Source organism: Channa argus, chromosome 17 (genome assembly GCF_033026475.1).
Source record: "Channa argus isolate prfri chromosome 17, Channa argus male v1.0, whole genome shotgun sequence".
NCBI lineage: Eukaryota > Metazoa > Chordata > Actinopteri > Anabantiformes > Channidae > Channa > Channa argus.
The window spans coordinates 13,411,599-13,433,620 of record NC_090213.1 but is presented as its reverse complement, the minus strand read 5'-3'; the positions used below and the strand labels follow the sequence as shown (position 1 = coordinate 13,433,620).

Sequence of the window (22,022 nt, the reverse complement as noted above, 5' to 3'; positions counted from 1 at the left end):
AGGTTGGTGTATTCTTTCTGTCTCCCATCATCCACTTGTACAAGCTTCCTGGTGAAGTCACCTAGTCTGATACTGATGGGGACCAGTGCTGGGAATGTGGTCCTTATCTGCTTCATGTCAGCTTCCTCTAGGCATTAACTGTTCATCTTCCTGCCCAGCAGGTTATTGCTGTCACCTCACACAGTAACTTGCCTGATGTCGACTCTGGGGCTTGTTAGTCATCGGTCACCCAACTCAGACCACCTGCCATGGAAACACAGACCAAGATGGGAAAAAGGCAGGGAAGCAAATACAGCCCCTATTTGATTTAAGCTCTATGATGGTTGCCACTGTCCATCACTTTTCTATTTCTTCTAAGGCCTGATATGAGCCGAAATGTCCATTCATTGTCTGTAGACACGTGTTTCTGTTTTTTATGTTTTGTGAGGCATGTGTTTCATTATTCATGCTAATATTCTGAAAATGCTCGTTTACTATCTGGGATTGTAAGTTTAATGTAATGGTGGATGCACACTTGGAAAAGTGTGAAGTTCCATAATTGACTGAAAATCGAACACTCAATTTGAGTCATAATTTGTCACATTTTTCAGGTTTTTGCACAATGTTACAGTGTTTATCTGGGATTTCTACCACTGTCAATGTAAGCACATTTAGAAACTCCAGAAAGAGGGTAAAAAACAACATGGGGCACACAAACACACTGTAAAAGAAAATCTAATTGAGTTTTTATTCATCAAATTAACAACAGATGGGAAGAAAAGACTATTGCTGTGACATAATATAGATCCTCCACCTCATTCCAATATCTTTATATTGTTTCTTCTACTTTATGCAGCCACTCTTCTCTTTGCACTTTCTCGTTTTTTCTAGCTCCTCATACTCATCTATTCTTGTCCTCTCTCCACACTTCTCTCTATTAGTGCTCCTCAGAGTGGAAAGCTGAACAAAAGAGAAAGGAATGAGGTAAGTCCAATCACCATTTTATAAATATGTACAGTATAAGTGTACATTTCATTGGAAGTCAAAATTATACACATGCAAAGTACTGATAGCAAAAACGTAGACTTTACATGCAAAAAGAAAATCAAACTAACTGTCTGCATAAAGAAATTATATTTTCTTTTGGTGTAGTTTTGACCCTGACCTTTCCACCATAACTCAACTGCCCCTTATGGTCATAATGTAATAATTCTGGCACACATATTGTTCTGTAGCTCACCATCAGTATGAATGAGAGCATCTTTTAAGTGCTGTTTAGGTATAGTGAGTGTTAAAGTTCAAATGTGTAATTACAGTTGATTAGCATGTTTTAACCGAGCACTGGTTCAGATAACTGAATAAAGAAAGTACAAGAAGTTTATTTCTGCCTAATGTATTCTAACATCATATTTATTTTAACTCTGTTGTAGGTGATAAAATTCTGACAGCTCCATCATTATTATTATCAGCACAGCCTTGGTGATCATGATAACCATCTCTACCAAGTTTTATCATATGCTTGAGATGAGTTCAAAACAGGAAATATAGTTTGCTCACTATACATTTTATTCAGAATAATTTCCTTTTCTGTTTAAAATATCAAAAATTGTTCTCGTTCACATTTCTTTGTGTCTCTTTTTAGTTTGCATTTCTTTGTGGACATTTTCCATCTCATTGTTTTTGTTATTTTCTATTTCGTGTTGTCATTTTGGGTCTTGTTGAAGTCTGATTGACTCCAACAAGTAATGTAACAGTCACTTAACAATATTTATTATTTCTTATCTGGTTAACTTATGAATTAGTATAAGTTGATGTTTTCTTACATGTGAGGGTGTCAGTTAGATGGTGAATACCTTCCTCCTCATCATCAGGGGCAATCAGACTTGTTGCAAACGTCCAAATCATCTCCAACCAATCAGTGCTCTCCTGACCTGTGAAGCCAGCAAGGCTTGATTTTATTGGACGTACACCAGCTAGTTTGGAAACACAATAAGAAAACAGAATAACAAAACAGAATAAAGCAAAATATGCTTAAACAATAGTGTGGGATAATAGAAAATATTCAGGCTAAACAGGGGTTGAAAAAAATATTAATATCAGGAATCCTTACTCTCAAACTCTTAAAAAATAATGAGAGCATTGAAAATCACTCCACACAGTTCAGAATGGGAGTAACTTTTATATAACATATAGAAATGTTATTTTATTCACCACATGCAGCTGATAAAGCTCACACATGCACACACACACACACTTGCATAGCTCAAATTATTTTTACTATGAGTCTCAGTTTGGCCACAGCAGGTGTCTGGAGAACTAATGCTAATATTTCAGTACAAAGAAGTGAATGTGGCTTAAAAGTTTCTGCTTGCCTCTAGCCTTCAAACCTCTCTCAGTGACAGCAGGAGGAGGAGGGAGACCTGAGTTGGAGAGAAAAACAAACACAGCTGTGTAAAGTGTAGATTACGGGACAAAAGAAAAAGTGGGCAAGAAAAAAGGGAATAAGTTGCAAAAGAGAAGTTTAGAACACAGTGATCAGTAGCCCTCATCTCATGCCACATTTTGCATCAATCACAGACACATACAGCTTCAGATTTGTTGTTTTGTTGCTATATGGCAAATGTGATAAAAGAAGAACCCATCAGACTCAAAACAAACGCATCACACAGAGCATGTTAGGACTTGTCTCTTGATGATAAAGAGAACACAACACAGCTAGTGGTCCTATGGTGTTTAAGCATTCCCCACACATTTTACAGTTATTTCCATCACTGACATTGACTCTATGAAGTTGTAAGTAATGGCTTTATTAAAAGAAATAATCCGCTAATGCATAAAAACAGGGAAATTGGTGATGTCTAGTGGGAACAGTTGCATTTGGTGGCAAATTTGGTCACCGAAGTCTTTATGTAGGGAGGAAATTAGAATGAATGAGTCGGTGACAAAACAAAGGACTTTGGCATAAGAGACACAAGTTTTTGTCCTGTTTGATAATTGCTCTGTTTTTAATGTTTTGTCTGTATTTTGGATTCACACCATGATCTTTTGTTTACAATATCCTTCTTGTTTTTGCGCTGAAAACAAAGGATATTGCAGCACATTACACTACGCTGTGTTATACTAAACCCACTACCATCTGGATCAGGTACCTACTGGCTTATATATATGGAGGTGATAACAACTAAAAGCTATTGCATGGTGGGAGAAGATACAAATCAGGTTTGTGTTTGGATCTTTAATTCATCAGGGAGATCCCTATGGACAGTTTGACCTCTGACCTCTGAGAAAACAGCTATAGAACAAAGTCTGTTTATTAACAAAATGGAGTCTTTCGAAAGTGCGGACTTAATTTTTAAATGATCTCAATGATATAATGACAAATAAATGGACAGTTTTTCTTGTTACCTTATTGGCATGGAAACAGTTTTCTAACCAGCAATAAATTATGTACAAGCAATTAAAAATGATACCAATATACTTTACATTTTGTGGGATTACTTCATTATATGAAGTACATGTATGTTATTCCTACTGCTGTTGGTCAATGTTTTATACATTAACATCTGTGTGCTATTTGTCCCAGTGTCTGTTTAAATCTGCCTGTGTGGCACAGCTTCTTGTGGAATTAATTAAAAAACGAATCGCTTCTGCATCAGTTACATGTTGTATATAATTGCAGAACTTAATAATACAATGCAGCATGTTCACAGTAAAGTCTGTGGCATTACTTTCTGCTGAGGGCTTGTGCTGCTCCTGTTAGTAGCCAGATAATAATTTTACTTTGGTGTGAGCTTCTGTGGCCGTGAAAATAATGACTGTGTTCTCAGGCTGCCGGTGTTAAAACAAACTGTGATCATATAGCAGCCGCTGCAGTGCAGGTGTTTTGCATTTGTCTCTCTGAGGAACACATGAATTAGCACATTCATCACACCTCTGTGTGAGTATTATGATAACCGTTGGCTCTCAAGTGCTAAATGCATTGTTTTGATTTTCTCTGTGGATGTCTTTAATTTTCGGTTTCCCAGGTGCAAGAAGCTTTCTGACTGTTTGTTGCCCAGTGTGGAGGAGTGGTATAATGGATCCTCATAAACAACTGATTAATGCACTGACATTTCTTTGATTGGCACTGTAGACACAGTGCCAGAGACACCAGGAATAGAAGGCTAGCTTTTCCTCCCCCCCAGCTCTCTTCTTATTATTCATTTGGGCTGTCTTCCACTTCACCTTTCTGCCCACTGTCCTTCTTTGCTTCTGTCAGAAATTCATCCTGTGTCCTTTTCATTTTTTCCTCAAATCGTATTTCTCTCGCTGTCTTACTTTCATGTTGTGGTGTCTCTTTTCTTCTACCCCATCCTCTCTACCTTCCTGCCTTTGTTTTTCTTAGTGTGGCATAGTTTAACAGCCACATGAAAATGTTAAACCCCAAAGAGAAGAGATGAAAAATACAAATTGTGCAGCAAAGATTAAAAAAAGAAACCCGAGGGGCTCTGAAAAGCCTCTCAAAAGAAAACAGTGAAAAGTAGCTGAGAGACACCTCTCAGTTGGATAACAGAAGCTAAATAATACACACTATTGTTTACTTTTTCTTTTCTTTCATAATTTTGTTCTATAACAAACCAGCCCCATCCAGCCCCAACTTCCCTAAACCCTTTCATTCCTTTGTTTGTCCTTCCATCCTTTTTCTGCTATTCATTCTCCTTCCTTCTTTCCTACCACTCCTTCTTTTTGTTCATACAGTACATTTCATTCTTTGCTTTCTGTCTTTCTTTCTTTCTTTCTTTCTTTCTTTCTTTCTTTCTTTTTTCTTTCTTTCTAGCTTATTCATTCTGTACTTTCCTTTTGTTCTCCTTCCATTTCCATTTCTTTAAGTTTTGTCTTATTACTTATCCTTGTCCTATTATTTTTCTAAAATTTGACATTGCAATATGGCATAGTGGACTAAAACTGTGAACACACCATACTTCACTATAGTCAGAAGAAGCCCCCACTCAGAAGGTCTTGGGGGTGGTTGTGGTGGTGAACTGTATGACGCCTTTGTGGGAGGTTTAAGGATGTTTATAGTTGTCATTGCAAACTGTACCAATTTAAGTGACTTTCTGGGCCCCTCATTCATAAATATTTTAGAGGGGCCAAAAGATTTGCCTGCTTTGTCTCCCCTGACAGTGCACCTCTGCCCATCAGTAACATCTGTGAAAGAAAAACTCTTGCATGCTCTTGTAACATTTCTGTTTCTTAATATAAAAGTAATCACATACATTATACGTAAATGACTCCATTTGAACTGTCTCCATCAGAAAAAAGAGGTTTGACATGCTGACTGATTAAACTGTCAGCTGCTGCATCTTTGTCTCTCCTCCACTTTTTTCTTGGCTGCTTTTTCCATGTGATCTGCATTCACTCTTCTGAATTACTGTCTGTAATTTTCTATAGTTTGTATCACACACACACACAAACAAAACTCTATATTCTCTTTTGTGACATGGAGAATTGCATTTCTTCTTTATTGACCAAATATGTTCCTTGTTCCTATCCTTTGCTGTTTCATTTACACAAACTGGCCTTTATTGAAATGTCACGGTGGGAGAAAGGCCTTGTGATTAAAAATGCAGCCCAGCAGTTTGTCATTGTCATCTTGCAAATATTTGCACCAGAAAATGAAAGATAACTACAGGGAACCTGCTTTTTATGTCCATTTTCTCCACACTTCAGGACTATTCTTGCAGTAGTCCTGGCAGAAACGGGTCCTAAACTTAAAGGACCTTTTACTGATAACTTCTTCTACTTCTACTGATAACTCTGCATGAAATATTTGTGTGTGTCTGTTTTTGCATGACAGATAAATTAATCAATCCCAGTCAGGAACGCAGTATTTATAACAAAACCTGTGTTCAAGTTTTTTTGGTTTATCAACTTAACCATGTCGTGTCAGTGTCAGTGGACATAAGACAGTACATTTGCAAAACTGTACAAATGATTCAGTTTAAATCCTCAACATACTGACAGATTAACTGTTGTCATGGAACACAATAGTTGTGCCCAGTAGCCTACCTACATGTCTATTTTAAGTTTGTGTATCACACTGCTTTATTGTTATGAGAACTGTGCGTAGATCCAGAGAAAACACACACGCCTGCAGCTCCACACTTGTGAGTCCTGATGCACGTTAGTTATCATGCACTTTAAGAGCGGTGACAAATTAAAGAAAAACACCAGTAACTGACTAAAACATAACAAATGCAGATGCTTCCATTTGGCTTGATATTAATTGTGTGCTGTCACCTTCCCAGTAACTAAATTTAATCTAATAGATTTTAGATCCGTGTTGGACACCACTCTTCACACTCATCATTAGACACAAATCTTTTTCAAGAATTAATGTTGTTTTTTTTCATTAATTTGCCATCCATCTGTAGCCTGGAGGGTTGATAAACACATGCTTTCTGCATTTGACAGTAGACCACAACAAGCAAACTTTGTTGTGAATAAGGATTTAACAAATGTTTCACATTGGGAAACAGTTCCTAAGGGTTAAATCATGTAGCACAGCTAGTAAGCTAGTTGAACCCAGGTCATGAATGTTGTTTTTATGCAAAAAACAGTGAAATGTCTATTTTTTTCAAAAAAACAAAAGGAATCACAGACACTTGATTCATAAATTTGCATTATTGACAAAGACCAAGCTTTGAGAAAATGGCGAGCTGGATAGTTCCAAAATGAAATAGGCCATTGTTGGTTGTTAGTTTGAATCAGAAAGATGCCCTGAAAGGAAATTCCAGGTCTGAGTAAACAGCAAAGTACAGAGAAACTGTTCCCATCCTCTGGCAAATAGCTCACCTCAGCAACTGAGTAAAGTTAGTCTTTAGGGAAGGAAACTCCCAGATGTGCTAATTTAGTGTTGGTTTACCCTTTTAAATGTCAAATACAGAAATGTCTTTGAATTAGTAGACACACACTGGACAGGACATCTTATTGATTGTCACTAGTAGGTTACAAGCAGGCAGTGCAGTCAAACTTAGTGGTTTTGTTGCTGTTTTTACCAGGAGGTAAACACACGGGGTCGTCACAGTATGATGTGTACTCTTTGGATGGGATGGCAGGTGATTGACAGCATGAGCATGACGAAGAAGTGAAGGGTTGGTGGGGTGAAGAAAGGAGAAGTTAAAGATGAGCATGTTGAATGTGTGAGGCAGGACTATTTTGAAACTGTACGATAGTCCAAACATTAGATGACAAAAATAAGTAGAATTGATTGGAAGGTCTAAGCACCGGAGTTTACCAACTTTGAGTCAAAATGGAAGTGACCACATTTCTGTGGCGTGGATAGAAGATCAGGAGCAGTTTAACCTTTGTGTGTCATGTACTAAATTACATGTTGCCTTACTGTAGCACGTGTAGTACTGACATAAGGTAATGATTTATTTTATAGGACCAAGAAGGTGCCTGGAACGAGCAATAAAATGTGCTCCTCAATAAAAGCACACTAAGAGCCTCATTTTGAAAAAGCAGCATTTTAACACAAATAGATGTCAACATTTCAAATTAAAACTAAGTGAATATTGAGAAATGTATGACTCTTTGCAGTTTCAGCTAACTTGCTTCTTAATCGGATAAAAATGTTTGCAGGGTTTCGCTAGCAGTTCATTTAAATTATTTAATTGGAAGTGATATTAGTGCCCAATACCATAGCTTCTTCTGAAAGATGCCTCTTAATTACCACAATATCAGCAGGAGCTAAGTAGCAATAGAAAGGTGAAACTGCAACCTATCATTCTTTCACACACTGGTAAACACATCTAGATTAACTGTTTTAATGGAGAAATGAACATTTGCACTGAACACTTCAGTCATATTAAAGACCTGACTCTGAGGCTCAGTACATAGTTATACACTGAAAGTGTGATCGGTGGCTCTGATCTTCTCTCCTGACCATTTGCTGGCTGTGAAATATCATCTCTTCAAGAAAGTACAGCAACCAAGTGTATGTGTATGTAAATGGATATGTCTGCAAGTATGCAGTGAGCCAATACTTGAAATTCTGCTTCAGCTTTATAAATAATCATATGTAAGTTTACTTTGAGACATTAACATGCACACTAATAATTTGATGGTTATTGAAATTTGATTGTTGGAATTGTCGCGGGAAAATATACAGTACAGAAGAATCTCACTGCAGCTTCTTTCTCTGGTTTAATACGTAATAACTGAATTGTTTTGTTTTGTTGTTGTTTTTAACCGTCTGATTTCTGGAGAAATTCAGAACCCAGATGCTATGGTGACAATAATAAAACAATATGCTGCAGTACAGCATGGTGGAATCTCACAGTGCGATCGTAGCTCTTTATTCATCCTGTTCTGCTGCAATCAAACATTTCTGATTTTCTCAAGATAAAAATAAATGGGTTTATAGAGCTTTGTAAGTCTGCTCATGGTGCCAGCAGCCAGTCTTAAGCAGAAGTGAACATGTTTGAAGGGGAGATCTTGACTGGTGCATTTGCTTTAATCAATCAGCATCACAGTTGTGATTTTTGGGCCATTTGTGACATTGTTTCCTGACAGTGAAGCAATTAAATTGTGATCACATGAATGGAATTTGTTCTTTCGGGACAATGAAGTCATAATAAGGAGACATTAGGATTAAACATATGATGAAATAATCTGCTCTGTGTTTCTGAGCAGCAGAAAAGGGCAATGCAGAGAATTTTTAATGGGGCAAGAGAGAAATCATTTAACTTTAAACACCTTCATGTTTAAATAAAAATGGGAACTGACTGTTATTAGTATGCATGTTAAACACCAGTGCCCTTTAAATCTGTTGGTTGAATGTATGTGAGTGTAAGTCAGACATTTATGTGAAGATGAAGTAGTGGCTAGACCTCAGTGTTTACAATGGTACATTAACTGTTAAATGTTAGACCTGAGTGACCGGTGTGAGGAATGCCCTCCTAAAAACTCATTTTCATTACAACTGTCAAGTAACCGGAAACACGACATGTGTTACTTTACACACAGCCTGTTAAAGCAGCACAGATGTTGGGACATTGTGCTCTGTGTCCCGTAGCTTGACATTATTGAAAATGACAGTCTTCTTGAGAGCATGTCCACTTTAGTGTCCACTTTAGTACTGTCAAATGTCTCAGATGTTGTTGGACAATGTTTGGATGACATATGGATGTGTGAATGAAATGTGAAAGATGGGTGATATACAAGTAAAGTCTCATAAGGTACTGTAAAAGATTACAAGCATTTTCTAAAGACATTTTAATGAAATGGTAAAAAAAAGTTACAGCAATAAACTTTTTTGATAAAATTTTAAATGCAAAACATCTGTTAAAACATTGCATACATATAAAACTAAAGGCCTTGTTACCTGTCAGAGTCTTATAGTCAAGCAGATCAAAGAGAACAATGGCTACTGCTGACCAGGTGATGATCAGAGCCACAACCAGTAGCCAAGCCATGGGAGACCTGAAGGTCATAATAACATCATCCAAAAATGTCTTCTGATTGGTCCAAGGAGAAGGAGCCGGCTTGCCGGCATTGGTCTGACTGCCCATCGGTGAAGAGACCTTGGGGAGTCGGGAAAAGAGCAGAGAGGGTTCACTCAATTGGCTACTAGGAGAAATAGTTTCTATTTCTATTTGTTTAGGAGCTGCAGGATCAAGGTTATTTTTTCTTAGACTTGCAATGATTTACAGCATCTGTGGAAATGTTAGGAATATTTTATGACTCTAAAGCTCACTTTGCCTTGAGGCCTTGAGTACAACACAAGCTTGTAGGCCATGATATTTTTACAACAAGCTATAAGTACAGTAAAGTCCTATTAGCCTGACATGAAATTGTCATCTTCTCATCATGAACTTAACACTGAGTTCAATCTGTGCAGCTTTAATCTGCTTCAAATAAAATAATGCAACAGGGGCATCTTATGTGCCTGCATTCATATTACCAGTTATTTTGACTGATACACACAGTGGCTGTTTATTCACATGGATGTCAGTAAATAATTCAAATATGTTCTGTTGATTCTTCAGTGAAAATGAGAGTGAGAGATACAAGAAGGAGATGAGCGGGACAGGGACGAGTGGGAGACAGCAACGCCACAGAAAGACAGACAGAGTTTACCCGAGGTGATGAGGAGATTAAATTCCATCTCACTTTGAAAAATCTGCTCTACAAGACAAATTACTTCTCTAAAGGAAGTTTTCATCATTGTGTGGCAGTGGGGCTGTGTGCCACAACATGATTATGTGCCCACGTTAGGTTGTTTGTGTTCATTATGTGGCGTGCTGCGATGAAGATGATTTATTTTTCCTTCTGTTTCTCTGCCTCTCACATGGCTTATCTGGAAATATAAAGCGATAGTTACTCTGTTGAGGAGATTTGAATTAAAAACAGGAATGACTCGTTTGGAAGAAATATGTCCTTCTCAAGGTTATTAATGAGGACCTGAAGGCTGCATATCCATGTGAGTCCTGTGTGCTCTGTGTAGGTCCACCTGAAGCATTTAACACAATTCATTATGACAGACTGGCTGACAGAATTAGATGGTAGTTTGGACTCTAATGGTTCTCAGCTTCACTGCAAATTAATAGATGATTGGTGACTATGCTCCTGCTGTCTCCTCATTAAATATTATACCTGAAGGTCCAATTTAGACTATATCTTTTCTCACTATATTGTATACGCTGCCTCCTCTGAGTAAAACCCAACCACTTGAGAAAATTGGCCATATTATAGACTATTGTGCAGTTTGTGTGCTCAAATAAAGGCCTACTAGACTGCACAGAACAATTGAACAGCTATTGTAGCAATAAAAACTACAAACTTTACTTGGTGAAAAACCAAAAGTGCTTTTGGCTGTAGGGGGACCTGGAGCTAAGAAGTGGATGTTGAGCCCCTGTTAAACCCTTCACCTATTTTCTGTTCAGTAGATCAAAGGCACTCAGGATGATTATCCCCTATAATGTGAAGAATGGATGTGTTTTGAACAGTAGCTGGTTTCAGGCTGACCTTTATGTTGCTGCATTCAAACAACAAACTACAAAATCAATTTAACATAATTCTGCCCACACACATTCAATTCTGCATTTATGTGTGTGTGTGTGAGAGAGAGAGAGAGAGAGAGAAAGAGAGAGAGAGAGTGAGTTTGTGTGTGATACAAAAGGCATTGATCTACTGGGGCCCTGGCAACGGCTGGTCAGGCCAACATATTGATCCACAGCAGGTAAAACAGTCACGATGTTACAATGACAGAAAGGCTGCAGCACAGTGGAAATGTCATACAGCAGATACTGTGCAATCATCCACTCCACCATTCTTCTCCAGACCATGTAATTATAGTATGGTCCTTTCATAGAGCTTATGTTTTATATTTTCTATCAAACTGTGAGTCACAGTCTGCAAACATTCTTCCTTATGTTTGTGTCTGTTTTCTAAACCAGATGACCCTGCCCACCTGTTGTTCCCATCAAGTGCTGAGTTGATCTTCTCACACACATACACACACACACACCAAAGGAATGAACAGAATTAGAAGGATGTGGGTGCAGGCTATGAACTGGCATTTGAGGGCAAATAAAGACAACAAAGCCACAGTTGAGTGTGAGTCATTAAATGCATTTCCCTTTGTCATCGTGCTGCCTTTAAAGTAATCTGTTTGGGCATCAATACCAAAGGGAAACAGATATGGATACACTGACTCGAAGTTCTGTTGTTTAGTTAGGTTTTTATGTCCCTAATCTTTACTTTATACTGTATTTCTACTATAAGATTTTAGATTTTCATATATATAACCATTATAAAATTGTCAAAGTTTATACCGTTGATTTCCAACGATTTGAATTTGTTCACTCCTACAAACACACAGTCTGGTACAACAAAGTGAGCTGGTTTAATAGATGGACTGGCAAAACAGTATAATAGTCATCAATCTGACGATTAAACTTAGAATAAACCACAATTGTTCAATATCCTCAACCACATGTTACGTTAAATATACTGACAGATTTTATCAACTTACGTAGTACTTTGAATACAGCCCATCCTTAATTTAGCTGCTTTCAGGCCAAAACTAACTAAACACCAACACTATAGGTATATAATATTATATAATATAAAGCTGGAAGAAAACTTTGATTTAAATCTTAAGAATTTCTTTTTGGTTACATTTTACAGTCATGAAATAGAAAAAAAAAAGATCACTGAGCATTTCAACATCAAAGTGACTATTTTCAAACACAGTTGCTCCCAACCTGGGGAGGGAACCCAGGGACCCAACATGCTTCTGAAAGATCCCACAGTGGTATAAAGGGAAAAGAAAGAGCTTTTTCTTGTGAAATAACACTCTAGACTATTTTGGCATCTATAAATTCCTCTTCTTTGTGGTTTATGAGCAAAATATTAAATTAAAAACAACTTTTGTTTTGATAGTGTGAGGGAGTTAATTACTTTTAAAGTCATTGAACAAATAAAACCATTTAAGACATACTTTGTTGATCTTCTGGGTACAGACTCAACATGTTAGTAGTCTTGTATTTAATGTAACAATGTGGCAATAGCTGTGTGAAATGCACATGTAACATCAGCATACAAACATTATTACAAAGTTCCGGCAAAGTGAAATGGCTTTTTACAGTACCTTGGACTTTGTGTTTACTGGATGATCAGTGATGACCTTCAGTCATTCAAAAGCTCAGGGAAACTCAGGGTTACCATAGAAACAAGCATGTAACTCTTTTGTTAAATCCTTTTTAGTCCAAGTCGATTGTGAGAAAAGACGATGAATGCAATGTTTAAATCCAGCAACAAAACCTGTACAGCAATTGTGTTAAACTGGATCATACCAGGGTCTAAAAATACACATAAACCTTCTCAACAGGAGGAAATAGAGATAAATCCGGTGAACAATTCTTCTGTTTTTATTGTTGTTCCCAAAGTTGTTCTTGAAGGTTTCAATTTGTGTCCAAGAATGTCTGGAGTCAAAGTTTTTAAAATGTGGGTTAAATTGGTGGTGAGGGAGAGACTGAAAGAGACAGACAAATAGAGAGAAGCAGAGGGATGCGGTCGACACACTGAAATTCACCCTGCCCCCTCTGAGGGTCCAAAATAGACAGATATAGAAGGGCACTGAAAGAGGGAGGGTATGAGGGGGAGGGGGACTCAGAAGAAGACAGTGAGGAAAGAATGCAGAAGAATAAAAGAAGAAGGTGTAAAAAAAGCACCAGATCAAGGGATGGAGAACGTAAAGAGAAAGGACAGGAGAATAAAGTGAAGAGATAGAGGTTTAAAAGTCTCTGAGCTGTATGGCTCACAAACACCGAGCTTATTAATCATGTTATAATGATGGAGGCAGCCAGAGGCAGCAAGAAGCTGATGGTACATCAGTGTCTCATCCTCTGAGAGGCCCATTAGTTCATCCCTGACCTATACTCCTTTACAGCTGTAAGTTGAACAAAGTCCTGAGTCCTAGTCCTCTTCCTGATTTAGTCTCATCAACTAATGATGTTTTAACTTGACTATATTAAATGACAGAACAACACAACAGTTCCAATAGTTTAAAGAAGACTTAGTCAACACAACAAAGACACAAATATTCACGTATGCCCTTGACAACAACCTCAGGAATGAAGAAGTTGAAACTTTTTACTTTTTCAACCCTTCTTGCAGTTCCTCCAGGAGAAACATGTGACCTCCCAAGTGTCCAGCCTTGTCAAACCGAGGTCAAAGTGAAAAGTAAATAAGTGAATAAATATCTAGCTGAACCTCAAGTGAGTTTGAAAGTCCTGTCAGAACCTGTTTTTGAGGCCCCGTTTTAACAAGTGTGTGTTTGTGTGTGTGCGTGTGCCTATGTGAGGGAGTAGTGGGAAGGAGTAACCTGACCCCCAGTCTTGCCCTGAGAGCCCGTGCTGCAGAGGCTATAATTAGAGATACAGACAGCAGCTGGTGTTAACATTGGACTGCACTGCTTTATATGTAGGACGCACACACACACACACACACACACACACACCTACGCACACACACACACACAGACACACCATTTACATCATATCTTCTGTGAGGCCAAACAGTTACGGATTGTACAAAAGTTACTTGGCTTGGGAGGGGGATTAACTTTATGTTTAAAAAAACCAAGATTTACTAAAATTGTCAAATTGGACCTTAGAATATTGTTGGAGTTATTGAATATTGTAATAAATTATCATATTGTGTAATTGTTACTAATCTCTATGTATTTGACAGTTTTACTTATACACTGTTGGAATAAAATATTTTTTACCTCTTCTGATGAAATCATTGTGACAATGTGATATATTCTTGATAGGTAAAGTGAGTATCTTCTCAAAACTTTATTGATCAATCTCTTCCACACATATCAGAGTAAACCACAATTAACCTTTTCTCCAAAAAGGAGGAATGTGTCTGGAAACAAACAAAATTATTCCAACTTTATGGCCAATAGTGTGTGTGTGTGTATATATATATATATATATATATATATATATATATATATATATATATATATATATATAGTTCTATATAATACTTTACGGGTTCTGTTTTTTACCCTACTGTAAATTTGCTGCAATAACTTTTTGCCCTAATGCCCTTTACGGAGTCTAAACACACACTAATACATCAGGAATAACACTTCATTGAAACCACTAGAAAGCAATCTTATTAAACAAATATTAATGTTCATAATAATTGCATTATGAGTACAATTCAACACATTAAAACAACAAATGAAACAAAATGTTTCTCCTGTTGCTATGTTTTAAAAAACAACAACAATATATGTGTTGTTGAAAAAATATAATCATTGAATAGGGTAACTTTTAATCACACATTTAACTGTTTTCTCTTCTAATGATAAAGTAAAGGTAGAAATGTTAAAGCCATAATTACAATAACGATCACTCACCAGGAGCAGACACGTTAAACTCTAAGATAGCAGGATTGTTGTCCTCTGCTGCCAGGCAACACCCTTATGAGCATTTGTATGCAGTAGCTACATTTTTTAAACTATTTATTTTATTTTGTTTCTTTTATCGCACTTAAATCTTGTGAGGACAAGCTAACCAACATAAATCTGAAGTGAAAACAGAAAAATCTCCCTCCTTTAGACAAATAAGAAAAACTCCCCTTTTCCCAATATCCTTGCCTTCAAAATGATTTTTATACAGTTTGAAATCAGGCCTGTAGAAAGACTAAAACATAAAGACAGTCTGATTGATTTTTTAATACCTGATTAAGTTTTTTTCTGTTGTTTTACTTATTTTTTCTCAGATAGTTGCCATAATGTAGGTTCATCTAAATGTGTACACTCTTGAGAGATGTTCTGATGAAACCTAGCATCCAAAGTAATTCTGATGAAACTTACAGCAATCAACAAGAACAATGCTCATGTCTGCACCACAGTACTGTGTGTGTGTGTGTGTGTGTGTGTGTGTGTCTGTTGGTTTGACAAAGAGATACATTTATACATCCTGATTAATTCTTCCTTCCAGCTGTAAGAGAACGCACCAAAGCATCCTGGCAAATGAGAGTCACATTTTATGAGACAATTCTTCAGATCAAGGATATTTTTGACTCTCTGAAATTTTCAGGGACAAAGCAACGAGAATGTCACAGTGATTCAGGGTCTGGATGAGGTTCAGACTCTCGGACAGCTACAGAGGTAGTCGGTCTGCTGGTGCCAGTTCAGCACCTCACTCAGTAAACAAGAACAAACTCACACCTGTGGCTACTGGGAGACACATCTGGAGCTAATCCTGACCAAGAAGTTGCTTTAACCGCCTGAAGGTGATCTGTTACACAGCACCAACATGCTTCTAATGTAGACTCAGATCTCCAAGGTGCAGCATTGTGAACTAGACCTTCCTTCTTACTTTGTGCCTTTTAGCTTGTATGAGCTGGAAGCTTTAAGTGTAACAAACCCTTATATAACTTGCAGCAGGACCTCAAGTCATACCCCCAGTCAACCAAGACCTCTTCTGCTTGTTAAGAATCAAGACAATATTATATTTTTGTTATGTTGTATGAACAAATGCCCCATTTCGAACTTTAATTTCTGTTGAAATGAGTCTGTTCCCATTTAAGAGTCAACAAGGGTGTTTTTCTGTATTTTTTTATGTCAACAAAATATTTGACTTTCATACTCTTCGCACTTTGTAGTACTCAACAGGGTTGGGTTGAGGTTCCTTCTAGCTGAAGATGCGAGAGAGTTCTGTGCACGTCTGTGTGCAGTTGGTTCATATTGCTGTCATTTCTTTAGTTTCTCTTTGTGGGAATTTCAGTGGTTTTGTGTATTTTGTTGGCCCTTTTATATTTTCCATCTCCTATGGGTCATTTTTTTTGTCTCCTTTAAGTTGTTTGATTTACTTTCAAACAAGAAAATAAACTCTCATAAAAAAGGGTGCAGTCCATTGGCGTCCCGGTCCCCTGCGGAGCCCCTTTAGTATTAACTCTGCTTGACTGACACATGTCTGAGTCTCTTAATATTTTTGTAGTGCCTGTTAGAGAAGGAGAGATTACATCATTCTTGTGGGGGTTTGAAGTTTGTTAACTATGCATAACTTTAAAGTCTGTAAAGCACAATAAATAAATGATTAACCAGAATATATAACACCTATGTGGGTTTGCTTGCCCTGATATATCAAGTCAAGATACATTAATTGTCAGACTGACTTGTCCTAGCAAACCATTTACAGCCTGACAATAATATAGATGGGATTAAGCATACAATTAATTATGTGCTAAGACAGTTAAATATATAATTTTTTTATAGATAAACCATGCAGGTTATACTTGTAGTAGTAAAATTGACATTTCTGTCACTTGTTTTAATAGGAACTATATTAACACAGTGTACAACAGTACACACTGTGAGACAATGTGACAATAAATTATTATGACTCCACATGCTGGTTCATGGACTGTGTGTGCTTAAGACCTGCAGACAGCTGCAAGCCTAAACCAGCAGAGGACAGTGAGGACACCGAGACTATGATTGAAACAGGAGTGAAGTCACAACAGTCACACATCAACCATACATCGCTGTCTCTCCAAAAGCATCTCTGCTTCTTCATTACTTCCTCTTTCACTCTTTCACCTACATACATGCTTTGTCTTGTTTCGCTCATCTCTTTCCTGCACCGTCCTCCTCTCATTCGTCCTCCCTCTCTGCACTTTTCCCTGCCTCTAACTTTATGTCCTCTTTTCACCCTCACCTTTTGGTCCTCTCTTCCTCTTACTTTCCCTTAGTCACCTTTTCTGTCCACCTCCAATTTCTTTTTTAGACACATCCCTCAATCCTTTCTGTTTTCACATTTTATTTTTCTCTGTCTCTCACCATCTCTGGTGTTCTCACACACACACACACACACACACACACACACACACACACACACACGCAAACACACACACACACACACACACACACACACACACTTCTTATTAAATTAGTAATAATGTCACCATGCTCCCTCCCAGGAGGCTAGTGTTATTGACTTCATTATGCAAATGTAAACCAGCCCAAAGCTATACTACTGATGGGATACAACACACACACACACACACACACACACACACACACACACACACACACACACACACTGCCCAGGAAGAATTTCTTGCTGTTTCAGATAATTATGTCAACCAGTAGAGTTGATGTGTATATTAACATGAAATGCGTTAAATCCAACAGGCCTGGGGCCTATTATCTCTGTCATAGTGTGACAATGTGTTGGAAAAGAATAGAATAGAATAGAATGGACTAGAATGCCAACAAAATTTGCATTAAATGTACTTTTGTTATATGTCGTTTTTAACCAAAAATAGTCTACTATTTCTGAATATCTCTATGTGGGCTGCTGGTTGTTGGTTGGTAGTTTGAGTCCAGCTTTGTTCTGTCTTTTCTTGTGTCCTTCAACAATACACAAAATCTCAAATTGCTCAAGATGTGTGAATGAAATTTTTAATTTGTGTTGGCTCTTTGCTATTTGGTTTATGCCAGCTTTAACAAACACACTTGGCTGTGAAGAGTCCTTCACAGGAAACAGACTGATGGAAAAGTGGGCCAGGTGAATGTAGCTGACAAGTACCTGAGTGGCCCATGTGCTTCTAGATTAATGTTTGTCTTTGTGGCCTGGCCAGGAAGTGAAAGTCCTCTCATCCGAAATGTGATCTACTAGGGGTGTGGTTCTTTACATCACACTGGCAGGTGCCAGTTGAAGTTGCCAAACCAAACTGTGTCTTCACACAAGTTCACAGACCTGGAAACAGACTGGAGACTATACAGTAAACACACACACACACACACACACACACACACACACACACACACACACACACACACACACACACTGTTAAACACAGTATTGGCACAAGCAATCAGGACAGATGGAAAGACAGCAGAGATCAGGGAAGGAGGTGGAAATTAAAGTCACAGTGTCAGGAAGAACAATTAGAGCTCAGGGAATAATATTAAATTTACTCACTGACTGAATATTAGTTATCATCTCAACATTATGATGTCATTTTTGTATATTTATTGTTGTGGTCAGCATCCTAAACTGAATGTATCTCAAGAGCAGAAAAATGACTCTGTTATTCAACCCTTCAAAGGCAGTGAACAGTAAAAACTGATATGAAGAAAAACATAATTTCAAGCCTCTAGAATGAAAGAAGTTTGTAGGGTGTAATTTTTAATAAACTATCTAAAATAGACTAGAAACAACCTCAAAACTGCTTGTTTTTGCAGGAAACTTCAAGGAGTCTAAAATGTATTAATTAAAATGTAACCAACATAATTTATTACACCTGTAAAAATATGCTTTAAATACAACTTAACCACAGTAAATGGAGAATTGTATTAAAATGAAAAAAATTAGTTTAGCTTTAATGAACTGCTGGCAGGAATTCAAAGTGTAATTCAGAGATTAAAAATAACCATTAGCACAGCAAATATCAACAGCAACCATACAGCATAACCAAAATTAAAGAGAAACAGACCAGAAAAAAAATCAGAAACTGCCACAGAACAATGACATAATCCATTTGATGAAACTGCTGCCTAAAGAACAATTTTATTAACTCACCAGATGCTGGAGAGGATGGTGGACCAACAGACAGGCCTTCATCTTTACTTTCCTGTTCCATTTTCAGATTCTCCTTCCGCCGACAGAGAAAACAAAGTAAAGAATGGATCTTTTTGCCATTGCTGCATTAAAAATGTAAGATACTTAAATCCTATATTTTGCGTGTATTTTAGTTTGAAAATAGTTTATCTTTCAAATAGTTTTCTTTGTATTATTTCTAAAGACATTATGAAGCAACTTCTCTATTTATTCATTGACTGTCTTAGAGACTGACAAACTTCCTAAGTGTCTGACTAAAGGACTGAAGTTTGATTCAGTGCAACAAATGATATAAAAACTGCTATTAAACAAAGTTATTCAGGGAGATGATGTTTTAGCTTCAGACTGTCTGGTCAGAAGGCATTAGAAATAAAGAGCTGCACACCAGACACCTCATGCATTTTTAACCAATCAATATTCTCTTTTTACATCTCTTTTTCCTTCTATATATCTCTGCATTTTTTCTGCATCTCTGTCTCTCTCTGTCCTTTGCTCCCTCTCTGTCTGCTGCTGTATATGTGCTATAATTGTTTTCCTCTTCCTTGCTGCGTTGTCTTTTCTCCTTGAACTGTTGTAAAGTGGGTTCATTGGTCTCGTTTCTCTCTCTCTCCCAGTCTATCTCAAGCCACAATATTTCACCCTTTGTCTGCTCTTTCTGGGAAGTGATTTGTCCCAGTTTACTTCATCCTAATTAGAGTAACAACATAGTCTGTCTGAACATCACAGCACTGACTCCAGACTCAGTGCTTAGACATGCAAAGCTTCACACAGTCAGTCTTGTACAGAGGTGAATGCAAAACACATTAAAGGTTTGGTTCACCCAATTACATAAGAGGAGATCAAAAGGTTGAAAGATGATTTTGAAAGCTTTCTGCTTCCTGGAATAAATTTCTACTTTAATCGACTACAGATGGGTTATACTACAGTATAATTTTTAATTTTTTAGTAAAACCAGGTCCAAGATTTTTGATATCAGTACTTTTTATAATTATGAAAGCAGCTGATGTAGGGATAAATGTGTGAGCTATATTGTAGAATCTACAGAAATACTCCCGGTCAACCAAATAAGGGTGTACTCATATTCTTACAGGGAAATCTTCTAAAGGGTGAAAAGCCTAAAATATAATATGATTGTTGAAACTCGTATTTTCTGCTTTGGTTTAAAGTGGAGTTATTGTAGGTAACAAATATGGATGTGAGAAGGAAGGCTGACCTTGAGAAAATATTTTACTGTTATCAAAAAATACAGAAACTGCAGTATTAAACGTATTGGATAGAAACTGACCCAGAGCTGGATTCAATAATGGACCTTATACATTTACACTCAGCTCTTGATAAAAATGACAAATACATTGAATTGCATTTAGCTCCCGCAAGCCACTGCTGCAATATCCAGGTCTAATAGGACTTTCTGTTCTGCCTCCAGGCACACACACACACACACACACACACACACACACACACACACACACAGACCCACACACATGACTGTATACATGCACATCCACTCGTAGGAGCCCTTTCTCTTCCTTCCTCTCTGGCACACAACCACACACTCACTCACACACACACACAGATAGAGAGGTAACATGCGGTTCAAATATACAAGTAAAACTGAATTAGTGTGTGATTCATGGCATAAATGTTTCGACATAACATAGACGTGTTATGTCGAAACATGTGTTGTGTGTTTCCATGTTGACCTGTAGAAACGTTCTACAGACTTGCTGAGGATCCACATTTGTGCTGAAAGTAGAATAAAATTGATTCTGAAGAAGGGCCCTTCCGCAGTACCTGTGTTTAGTGCTTCTGTTATGTTGTGTTTGCTGTTGTATTTACATGTCCTTGCCCAGGACAAACTGAGGGTCATTATGTAAGTGGACAAAATTTTTTCCACTCTGCACATTTTGGAAAGAAAAAAATAAATAGTCGACCTCTTAGATTCACTGGAAGGTTAAAAAAAAGGCCTGTTCAGCTAGTACAGCTGTTAGGAACAGAAACTAGTGGGATGCTTACGTATTGCAATAACCAAGGTATAATAACTATTCAGCTCAAGCCTCCTTGGCAGTTGGATCTCTCAGGAATATGACACGCTTCAAGGCAAATGTCATAATTGTGAAATTAATGACAATTGTATGGCAAAGCCTGAAGCAATGCTTCACAATGATTTCAGATTGAATTCATGAAATGTATCCTAAATGGAATATTAATCAGATTACACTTGACATGTGGAAACATTTCTTGCTCCGAATAGGTACAAATTCACAAAGTAGTGTATTTAAACAATTTATTAAGTAATTATTAAATTTTGCAAGAAAGATTAGCATGAAAATTAATCATAATAAAAAACATCATGAAGGAATTATTACATTTTATTTTTTAATGCCTCATGAATTTAACTTTGTTTCGAGCTGCATTTATCCAGGTCATAGTTAATTTGAATAAATTAATGAGTTTGAAAATAAACTTGTTCATGTTTAGACTTTGTGAGGTTGACCTAGTAGTGTTTCCTGGAAGGTTCTGAAAACGTCTACTTTACTCTTAATTGCAAATGAAATAAAATGATCAGCATCTTTTTAGACCCTAATGAGATGGTGAGAAATTGTATACCAGCTATTGCACTGAATAATGTGTGAAATATGCCCCAGATGTACAGGGACTTTTCCTTTTCACACCACAGTGCAATTAAATAGCCAGAATGTAACTTTATTAGATAGATAGATAGATGGATAGATGGATAGATGGATAGATGGATAGATGGATTGATGGATTGATGGATTGATGGATTGATACTTTATTATTCCTTCGTGACGAGGATGTGAGCTGTTCTCCATGATGTTTAACAGTTTGTGCAGCATCCTCCTCTCCACTACCAACTCCAGACACCTTGAGTCTGCTTTCTCA

At 37.3% G+C, this 22,022-nt stretch overlaps 1 protein-coding gene across 7 annotated transcripts; it reads right to left on the bottom strand.

Moving 5' to 3' along the window:
• Positions 1 to 697: 697 nt before the first annotated feature.
• trdn (triadin) lies at positions 698 to 19,144 on the bottom strand. Of its 7 annotated transcripts, none has more exons than XM_067483004.1 (6): positions 19,080 to 19,144; positions 9,347 to 9,545; positions 7,017 to 7,058; positions 2,352 to 2,399; positions 1,833 to 1,910; positions 698 to 939 (listed from the first exon to the last, which is right to left on the bottom strand). In XM_067483004.1, the coding sequence occupies exons 1-6, from the start codon at positions 19,119 to 19,121 to the stop codon at positions 917 to 919; spliced, it is 432 nt and encodes a 143-aa protein (XP_067339105.1). In that variant the 5' UTR covers positions 19,122 to 19,144; the 3' UTR covers positions 698 to 916. The 7 variants fall into 7 exon arrangements, with proteins under 7 accessions (XP_067339105.1, XP_067339101.1, XP_067339100.1 ...); XM_067483000.1 differs by having other exon boundaries at positions 1,833 to 1,952; positions 19,080 to 19,138; XM_067482999.1 differs by having other exon boundaries at positions 1,803 to 1,952; positions 19,080 to 19,136.
• Between the last annotated feature and the right edge of the window lie 2,878 nt (positions 19,145 to 22,022).

Bases quoted from the DNA above. Each gene is read 5' to 3' on its own strand.
- trdn (XM_067482999.1), bottom strand. From the start codon at position 19,121: ATGAAGGCCTGTCTGTTGGTCCACCATCCTCTCCAGCATCTG. The intron at 2,400-7,016 runs GTAAAAACAGCA...TCTCCAACTCAG, and splicing joins CCCCGTGTGTTTACCTCCTG to GTCTCCCTCCTCCTCCTGCT. The intron at 1,953-2,351 runs GCAAGCAGAAAC...TTTCCAAACTAG, and splicing joins GAGAGGTTTGAAGGCTAGAG to CTGGTGTACGTCCAATAAAA.